General features: G+C 41.9%; 4 protein-coding genes across 4 annotated transcripts; all 4 read left to right on the forward strand.

Moving 5' to 3' along the window:
* The first annotated feature begins 185 nt into the window (after positions 1 to 185).
* LOC6614427 (cytochrome b5-related protein) lies at positions 186 to 2,009 on the forward strand. Its single transcript, XM_002038824.2, has 4 exons — positions 186 to 495; positions 569 to 899; positions 970 to 1,352; positions 1,410 to 2,009. The coding sequence occupies exons 1-4, from the start codon at positions 398 to 400 to the stop codon at positions 1,921 to 1,923; spliced, it is 1,326 nt and encodes a 441-aa protein (XP_002038860.1). The 5' UTR covers positions 186 to 397; the 3' UTR covers positions 1,924 to 2,009.
* An 811-nt stretch (positions 2,010 to 2,820) lies between these two features.
* On the forward strand, positions 2,821 to 4,496 carry LOC6614428 (UDP-glucuronosyltransferase 2B4). Its single transcript, XM_002038825.2, has one exon. The coding sequence runs from the start codon at positions 2,884 to 2,886 to the stop codon at positions 4,447 to 4,449; it is 1,566 nt and encodes a 521-aa protein (XP_002038861.1). The 5' UTR covers positions 2,821 to 2,883; the 3' UTR covers positions 4,450 to 4,496.
* A 736-nt stretch (positions 4,497 to 5,232) lies between these two features.
* LOC6614429 (UDP-glucuronosyltransferase 2B15) lies at positions 5,233 to 6,209 on the forward strand. Its single transcript, XM_032727829.1, is given in 2 exon segments — positions 5,233 to 5,441; positions 5,444 to 6,209. Coding segments are annotated over 2 exon segments (936 nt in total). The 5' UTR covers positions 5,233 to 5,271.
* A 769-nt stretch (positions 6,210 to 6,978) lies between these two features.
* Positions 6,979 to 9,829, forward strand: LOC6614430 (UDP-glucuronosyltransferase 2B15). Its single transcript, XM_002038827.2, has 3 exons — positions 6,979 to 7,085; positions 7,718 to 8,556; positions 8,620 to 9,829. The coding sequence occupies exons 2-3, from the start codon at positions 7,844 to 7,846 to the stop codon at positions 9,536 to 9,538; spliced, it is 1,632 nt and encodes a 543-aa protein (XP_002038863.1). The 5' UTR covers positions 6,979 to 7,085; positions 7,718 to 7,843; the 3' UTR covers positions 9,539 to 9,829.
* Positions 9,830 to 9,997: the final 168 nt, after the last annotated feature.

The raw sequence follows: 9,997 nt of genomic DNA on the forward strand, positions 1-9,997 counted from the left end.
ACACTCTATTCTAGACCTTAAATGTAAGTATGCTCTGAATATCATTTACATATTGTTTCGTTTCCCCTGATAAGAAGCGAGAGCCACTGAGCGGAAAGCTTTCAATCGGCGATACTCTCGGGTCAGAGCTTTACTAATTGATCGAGCGAGTGTGATACGAAAACAAAAGCCGAGCGCCGCTCCAATAAAAGTTCAGTAGGCGCTACGTAAACAAACTTTGCGGTTAGTCTGCATCTGGGGTGTCCAGAACGACCGGTTCTTTCGTTAGGTACTAAGATGAACTTGGGAATCAAACGGCTAGTTATCAACAACGATTAAGCACTAGCGTTCAAGGTACTTCTGGGGTTAAAATAAACTCCATTTATCAGTGTACATCGATTAACGAACAGTGCACAAAATGACGCCCAATAGTAAGGACGATGGTGACTGGAGAGTATCGGGAATATCGAGGAATTACCCGAGCTATCGCCAGCATCGACCGATTACCAGTGAAAGGTTTGCATCGAAAATACCCATAAATTTCAAATTAATTACATAAAGCTACATATTTACATTTTCTCTTGCTCAGCTGGCTGGAGAGGAAAAATGTAGATGACGAGGCCGAAGGTCTTTGGCGCATAAACGATACGCTCTACGACTTAAGCGACTTTGCCGCTCGCCATCCGGGTGGCTCATCTTGGATTGAGTGCACCAGGGGCACGGATATCACCGAGCCCTTCGAGTCACATCATATCGAGGAGCGAGCTCGAGGAATGCTGAGCAAATTCGAGGTGCGAAAGGCTGCTAGGCCAAGGAACTACAAGTTCACTCTTGAAGAGAATGGTTTCTACATGACACTGAAGCGGAGAGTGCGTGAAAAGCTGAGGCAGATCGGTTACTCTCCCACTAAGAAAACCGAGGTATTGTTGTGGTCTTGACAAGTTACTAAAGTTCCGTCGAAAGTAATTCACTTGTTCTATAATCTTTCAGTTTCTCCATCTTGGTATCTTGGTGTCCGTCTTCCTCTTCAGTTGGGCAGGCACTGCTCTGGACTCATTGATCTTCAAGGGACTAGCTGGATTGTCGCTTTGCTGGGTGGCCACCTCAACTCACAATTATTTCCATCAACGGGACAATTGGCGGATGTACACTTTCAATCTGACCATGATGAACTTCCGGAACTGGCGAATTTCTCACGCCCTATCACACCATGTTTATGCTAATTCTCTGCACGACCTGGAGATGTCCATGTTTGAGCCGTTCCTATGCTGGATTCCGGATCGTCATTATGCCAGTAAAGCTCAGCGATTGATCTCAGTGGTTATCAGCCCCGTGGTATACGTGTTCCTGTTCCAAGGGCAGTTTCTCATACGGTGAGTGTCCAAAATAGTTTTCTGTGTATTGTACTAATAGGATGCATTATATTTTAGCCTGGTCCTTTCCCTGACCAAAAGAAACGTTCTTCGCTGGGATGATCTTATTGGATTCAGCCTGCCCATCTTTATATATTTATCCACTGGTGTTGGCCTGTTGAGTGCACTTCTAAGCTGGGAAATAATTATATCGGTTGGGAGCTTTATCTTCGGACTTGTTGGTCTCACTGCTGCCCACCATGATCCTCGCATTCTACACGATGGGGATGCCCAGCGACAGGACTTCGATTGGGGTCTTTACCAAGTGGACACGATTATAGATCGCGGAGACATCAAGTGGTCGGATCTACTGGTGCTCACCCACTTTGGTGAGCATGCTCTGCATCACCTATTTCCCACACTGGATCATGGGGTGCTAAAGCATCTGTATCCTGAGCTAAGGAAAACCATGAAGGAGTTCGACGTGGAACTGCGAGAGATCAATCACTGGAGTCACATTAAGGGACAGAATCAGCAATTGCTTAGAATAGAAAAGAATCCAATTCCGCCGGGTAGTAAAAAGCTGAAGTAGGTGGGTGCTTGAATTATAGTGATAATTGGGGAGGGTAATGGTTATTCCGAAAAAGCTTATAATAAAGAATAATAATGGGTAAATTAGGCAAAAATTGTATATATTTAATGCAATGTGACTAAACATATACTGATTTTCTCTTAAAAAACACTTTGTTTACCTGTGTAAACAAAACGTGCTCTTAACAAAAGAGCTTTCTTCAATTCTCTTTTTGTTTGCAAAGGTTGCTTAAGAGCACTATAATCATTTTTGCTTTCTTAGGTCGTTTGTTACGCATAATTACAATTATATTTTATAGTTCGGTTTATGCGATGCTTAAGCAGATCACTTAACACCGCTACATTTATATTTTCAAAGGTGAGAGTTTAGTGGATGTTACGAAAATGTAACAATTTAATTTGAGTAGATCCACGAAATTGGTGAACTACACAAAATAATGATTTAATAGTGCGTTTTTGCTGAGTCATCTTGACAAAGCAATTAGAAAACCAAAATATAGTTTATAATTAAATTAATTATAAACTATGCTGCCACAGAGTAATCAGGATATGGATTAAACCTCGATTACTCTCCTCCTTAACATAATACAGTTTTAAAAGGTAACATAAAGTAACATTTATGTAAATTAAATAAATTTTATATTACAGTCATATTATTTTTCAATATTTTTCAATATATTTATCTGATAAAATCAATTACATTTTTATTTGGAACGTTTTAAACACAAAATAAGTTAGAAAAGAGCGGAGTCGCATATGTAAGAGCAGGTAAATAAGAGTATCAAGAGAATGAAATTTTAACGTCTATCATTAAGGTATTTTTCGGAATCGAGGGAAGTTGATAAGGGAATCCACTGACTGGCACCAGTTTTTCAGCCATAAATAGGTTGCCGCTTGCCCAATTCTCTTTAGTTTCTATTTGGCCGGAGTGGCCGGAGAGGTCACACCAAAAATTAATCAAATGATCGGAGTTCGCTGCGTGCTTTTGTTGCTTCTCGGCGTGGTTGCCTCCACCCAGGGAGCTAACATTTTGGGGCTCTTCAGCAGTCACAGTCCGTCGCATCTGATAATCCACATGTCGGTGGCCAAGGCTCTGGTCGAAGCTGGACACAATGTGACCGTGGTGTCCATGTTGAAGCCCAAGGTGACGCACAAGGATATCCACTTGATTGTGGTGCCTATGAAGGAGGAGCAAGAACGCATCATGGAAGACCAAATGACCGAAATGGCCGGGCAAAAGAACTCACTGGTCAGCACAATGCATCGCCTTCTAACCAGCATGGATGTTATGATCGATTCCCAGGCGGAACTCCTCTCCGACCCTCGCTTCCAGCGCATCTACGAGACCAAATTCGATTTGATGATTTTGGGTTACTTCATCAACGACTTCCAACTGGGTGTCGCCCATAAGCTAAAGGTGCCGGTAATCATTGATTGGATGTCGGCACCTGTTCCGGCAATTGATAAGTATACGGGTAATCCCTCGGAGTTATCCTATGTGCCCCTCATGGGAACTGTGGCCACGCATCCAATGAGCTTCCTCAAGCGAGCTGAAAATGCGTTAAAATCCCTGTTTTTCGAATTTATTTTTGTTGTGTTTGATTACAAATTGACACGCATTTATAATGACGTCTTTCCGGAAAAAGATATGCCCACTCTGAAGGAGTTGAGGAAGAATATCTCCATGGCCTTTGTCGGCTCCCACTTAATCAGTGAAGGACCTATTCGACCCCTGGTGCCTGCGCTAATCGAAATCGGAGGAATACAAGTGAAGGATAAGCCGGATCCTCTGCCCAAGGATATCGATCAGTTCTTAAGCAATGCCAAGCAAGGTGCTGTCTTCCTTTCACTCGGCTCCAATGTCAAGAGTTCCACTGTAAGGCCAGAAATCGTACAGACCATCTTTAAGGTTCTGTCCGAACTGAAGGAAAACGTAATCTGGAAATGGGAGGACTTGGAGAACACACCCGGTAACGCCTCCAATATTCTATATAAGAACTGGCTGCCCCAAGACGATATACTGGCCCATCCGAATACCAAACTCTTTATCACACACGCTGGAAAGGGTGGCATTACCGAGGCCCAATACCACGGAGTGCCAATGGTGGCATTGCCGATCTTCGGAGATCAGCCCGGAAACGCTGCCGGGATGGAGAAATCTGGATATGGCCTGGCTCTGGATTTGTTGTCCATAACGGAGGACGGTCTGAGAGATGCCCTGAAAGAGGTTCTGGAAAATCAAAAGTACAGACAAGCCATTGGAAAATTCTCTTCCCTGTACAGAGATCGACCCATGACCGCCAAGCAGTCGGTGGTTTTCTGGACTGAGTACATCCTGAGACATCATGGAGCACCCAACTTGCAGAGTCCGGCCGTGCACATGAATTTCATTCAGCTTAACAATCTTGATATATACGCTTTAATTCTGGCGATTCTGGCCCTTTTCGTGATTCTTACCCGACTGGTTGCCAAAATCGTGTGGAACAAATTTTTCTGGAAGATTTCTCAGACGAAAAAAAAACAATAAATTAAGTCAAATTAACTATTAAAAAATTACCAAATTGTATTTCATAATTGACCCGATTCTTTATTACGAAATTTCTCATGCTACTTGATGACGCATGCACTGAATTATCGATAGCGCGAAAAAGATTACTTATTAGTTAGCCTAGTTAGCCTAGTTACTTCTTGTTTGGGACAACTTTGAAAATATATTGATAGATAGCTCTTATATTTAAGAAATAAGAAAAAACTTGCACTGAAATAATAATATATTTATATGAACAATTAATAATTAACTATGCTTCTTTTCTGATTCATTTATAACAAGAGGAAATGCAGTGGAGATTCTCGACTATCAGATACCCGTTAATGCAGGAGTCGGTGGGCTGGGGAGAAATTTTAAAAATCTTTTTTATATTGGTAGAAAGTGATTGCTTTAGGCGGTCTGTGGGCGTTAGAATGGGCATGGCAATCTATGGAAACAAATTGGCAAAGCGTCTACGTCTTTAGAATTCGCACTTTTTAGCTCTTCCAGGTCATAGCGTTTATACGAACGGACAGACTGGAAAGATAAAGAATGTATATGCCTCATACCTATGCAAAACTGTTACGTAAAGTCTTCATATTCATAATGTATTTACCAATTTTGTTTACTGATTAGACAATAAATTTATGCTTGATTCTTTTTACCATTTAATCGTGACTCAGGCTGCAGATACGCTGTCTGGCAGAAAACCTTTGCGATAGCGATAATCTTTTAGCAATTGACCAGTGTGTTTGAACAGACCCTAGGCAGACTTCCCCGATGTGCCCAGTCACTACGGCGCAGCGAAAGCAACAAACCCATATGATTACATCATCCAATCAACTGGAAGGACAGTATGAGTTTATGATGCATCCCAATTTTAAGGAGATCTACGAGAATCCAAAAACCAAATTCGATTTGGTGTTCTTGGGATTGATGGCCAACAACTATCAGTTGGGCATTGCTGCCAAGTTGAAATGTCCGGTCATTAGCAGGCCGATCCTCTGCCCAAGGAGTTGGCCAAGTTTCTTGATAACGCTGATGAGGGCGCGATATTTTTCAGTCTAGGCACTAATGTGAATACGAATACCTTTCGACCCGATACCGTGGATATCCTGTATAAAGTGCTGTCCCAGTTGCCTCAGCGAGTTATTTGGAAGTGGGAGGACCTGAAAAACAAGCCAGGAAATGCCTCCAACATATTCTTCGGCAATTGGCTGCCCCAGGACGATATCTTGGCCCATCCGAACACGAAACTATTCATAACTCATGCGGGCAAGGGCGGTGTGGCAGAGGCCCAATATCATGGAGTTCCCATGGTGGCGCTACCGATCTTTGGCGATCAACAGGGAAATGCTGAAATCATGACAAAATCTGGCTTTGGCAGATGGTTGGATATTCTCACAATGACGGAGAATGAACTGAAGGAGACTATCTATGAGGTCCTGGAGAATCCCGCGTATCGTGAGACGATCGGAAAGTTCTCCACCCTTTACAGGGATCGTCCCTTAACAGCCCGTCAATCGGTCATCTACTGGACCGAGTACGTGTTGCGCCATCAAGGAGCACTTCACCTGCAGAGTCCCCTCATTAACACAGGCTTTGTGGCTCGAAACAATCTCGATGTCTATGGAGTAGTTCTCCTGGTCAGTATTCTACTCATAGTCACTAGTAAGTTTCTACTTCGCAAGATTTTAAATGTTGCAAGTGGATACAGTAATCGCCGCGAATCGCTGGCAAGAAAGCTTAAAAGTAATTAATTGGGATGTACATTCCATTAATGGATATGCGATATTTCAGTTGATATGGTGAAATACAAACCTTGTTGTTAAGATTTAAAAAAAAAGTAAATAAATTAAAGAAACAGTAACTCATACACTTATTTTGTATTTCTTGTTTTGAATCTCTTTTTTAAAAAAACACTGATTATGGTGAAGACTACTATACACATAAAACATTTGCCGGAAAGCATGAGATTGCACAAAACATTTATTACATTTTGTTTATAGGCATGTACTTGATACTTGTATTTGTGGGTAGATAAGTGTAAGGGGCGCTGAACATATTCACTTGCAATTTGTGTTGTCTCACAATCTTAAATCAATAAGCAAGTCAGAAACACTTTAAGAAGATGCCCCATACAAAAAACTAATTCAAAATTATTCACCATAAGCACAAAAGAAACAAATTATTATTTATTCACTTGAACCTAACCTGTAGATACGAATTAGATGTCTTAACTCTAGGGTAGTTAACTGTCGCAAGCTTTTGAAGTCATCTGCGACCTGCATTTAAATATATATTATTTTTTTCCTTAAGCTGATGTCATGCACCTTACACAACCTGACAGTTAATGAAATAGCAACAATGATTCCCAGACCTAGAACAACACTCGCTCAACAGGTTGCCCGAGCATTCCCATGTTCTCCCACAGCGAATAAATTTATTTTTAGAGGCCTCCCGCTCGGTTTCTCTCTTCTCTCGAGAACTATCTCATCGGGTAATTCCAAATCGGATCGAATTCAATTCTCAGTGAATCGAGCGGCGTCGAGGCAGCGCGTGCCGAACGCGTATTGTTTTCCAAAATATCTCATTATTATTCGAATGGCTCCTATGGGTGTCTCTATATAGACGAGGTATTTAAATATCTATCATAGTTGTTGTGTTAAAGTCATCAAGAGAGAGCGAAAATTTATGAAATAATAGTTAACCTACAAGTTGACATTGACTGTGCGACAAGGTTGCACTTTAACCTAAGTAATTGCAGTCGAAACATTTTAAAAATAGGCACAAGTTGTCTTTTAAAACCCTCATTTTTCCGGGTTTCGGGAATTTATATATTACGAATAAAATTATACATATAAAACAAATGAACATCTTATCTAAAACAAAGGACTTATCAATTATAATTTATAATTGCAAATGTGTATAACAGTTTATTTAATAATGACCTAATAATTGTTGTTACGTACATCTAGAAATAATTAGACTTCATGATCTGAGTAGCTCAATAAAGTGCACTTTAAAATTATTGATTTAATAATTATACAAATTACAAGAGAATGTGTCGATTTTCGTCATAATTTAGATTATAAAAGTTTATTGGGTGAAAAAAGAATAATATTTTATTAAATCACAAAAATTTGAAAGAAAGAACTTTAATCCCAGATAGAAGACAACGTGTGCCACTCTGAGGAGCACGTATTAAATACTTACGAAATTTGTATAAAATTTATGCTAGTGAATAGAAATACACATGCATTTGCAGATTAACCGATCGAAGATATCTTATCAGTCCGCCGTTATCGTCCAAACCCACTGTGTATAAGATAGTCGCCGGCTGCTTGGAACCATATCAGTTTCCACTCGTACTTGGACTTGAACGGAGCGAGTCATGACACAAAACCGTCGCACTTGGATTGGTTGCAGCTTGGGCGGCCTTTTGGTTGCCCTATTGGCCCTGCAATCGATGCCACAGGGCACTGAAGGAGCCAACATCCTGGGCGTCTTCACCAGCCACAGTCCGTCGCATTTCATCGTGCACATGTCTATCATGAAGACGCTGGCGGAGAAGGGTCACAACGTGACCGTCGTCTCCTCGGTTTCTCCCAAAGTCACCCACAAGAGCATTAACCACATTGTGGTGCCAATGAGTGCCGAGGATGAGAAAGTGCTCAACGATGGTATGGCTGGAATGGTCAAGGAGAAGCCATCGATTTGGAACACCATAAAATCGATCTTCAGCTCGTTAGCCCTGCTCATTGACAAGCAGGTGGACGTTTTGGAGGATCCGCGCTTTCAGGAGCTCTATCTGAACAAGGGCAACAAGTTCGACGTGGTCTTCGTGGGATTCTTCTTTAACACATACCAGGTGGCGTTGGGTGCCCGGTTTAATTGCCCCGTTATAATTTCCTGGTCGGGCCCACCCATAATGATGGTCAACGAGGTGCTGGGTAATCCCGAGCTGTCCAGTGTTCCCCAAATGCATATCTCCGCACCTCCCGGCCAGCCCATGAATTTCCAGCAGCGAATGCAGAACTTTGCCAGCACCTTGGGCTTCAATGCTTTCAACATCTTCCTGAGCCACAAATACAACAAGTTCTATGAGTGAGTAACTTATCTATTGAACCAGAAGTTTAGAAATATAATATAATTCCAATATTTTTCCAGCCGTCTTTGGGGAAAGGACAAGTCAATGCCCACTTTTGAGCAGGCCAAGAGGAATGTCTCCTTGGCGTTTTGCAATGGCCATGGCATCAGCGAAGGTCCCATCCGTCCGAATGTGCCTGGAGTAATTGAAATTGGAGGCATTCAGGTGAAGAGCAAGCCCGATCCACTGCCAGAGGATATAAAGGAGTTTTTGGAGAAGGGCAAGCACGGAGTCATTCTCTTCAGTTTGGGTTCCAACTTAAAGGGCGAACATATCCAACCTGAAGTGGTGAAGACCATATTTAAGGGATTGAGCAGCCTTAAGCAGCAGGTGATCTGGAAGTGGGAGGATCCCAAGAACACGCCCGGCAAGGCGGCTAATATACTCTACAAGAAGTGGCTGCCCCAGGACGATATCCTGGCCCATCCCAAGCTCAAGCTGTTCATCACACATGCGGGCAAGGGAGGCGTGGCTGAGGCGCAGTATCATGGAGTGCCCATGCTGGCGCTACCCGTGTTTGCCGATCAGCCGAGTAATGCCGATAAGCTGGTGGCCAGTGGCTATGGCTTGCAGCTGCCATTGGCCACCCTGGATGTGGACGAGTTCAAGGCATCCATTAAGGAGGTCATCGAAAATCCCAAATACGCGAAGACATTGAAGAGCTTCTCACAGCTCTACCGCGATCGTCCTTTGAGTCCTCCCGAATCCGTGGTCTACTGGACGGAGTACGTGATCCGCCATCATGGTGCCGCTCACATGCAGAGTCCTTTGGTTCACATGAATTTCATTGCCAGCAATAATGTGGACGTATATATCATCGCCGCCCTGGTGCTCTACATCGTCTTCATCATCAACAAGATCGTGTGGAAATTTGTGTGGCGCAAGTTATTTGGCAAATCGAACAAAGCTTCTCAGGGAAAGAAGCTGAAGAAGCAGTAGGTTGTAATTATAAAAATTTTATATAATTTATATTTAAAAGATTTAAAAAAAATGTAAAACCACAAAAATGACTTAAATTATTTGTAATTATTTTTTTTAAATAGCTGAGCCAAGAACTCCTTGTCTGCACGAAATTCGGTTATCAATAACCAGCTCATAATCACCATAAACTGCCGCCTATCTTATCCGTAAACTATCCTTATCACCGTTAAGCCCGTTAACTACAAGCAACGTCATAGAATTGCATTATATTAAATTATAGTGTTGTAGAAACAGTGACAACACATAACAGTTGTTGTTTGTTGTCTAGTGTGACAAAATCTCACTGAAAACGATTAGATATGGAACATAGTTTTGATAAGTTTGATAATTTTCATTGTACTTACAACTAAATGTTGTATTCAAAACATATGTGTAAACATATAGTTGTAAAGAAAATTTCAGAACCAACAATAATAA

The sequence above is a fragment of the Drosophila sechellia genome, chromosome 2L (assembly GCF_004382195.2).
Source record: "Drosophila sechellia strain sech25 chromosome 2L, ASM438219v1, whole genome shotgun sequence".
Lineage (NCBI taxonomy): Eukaryota > Metazoa > Arthropoda > Insecta > Diptera > Drosophilidae > Drosophila > Drosophila sechellia.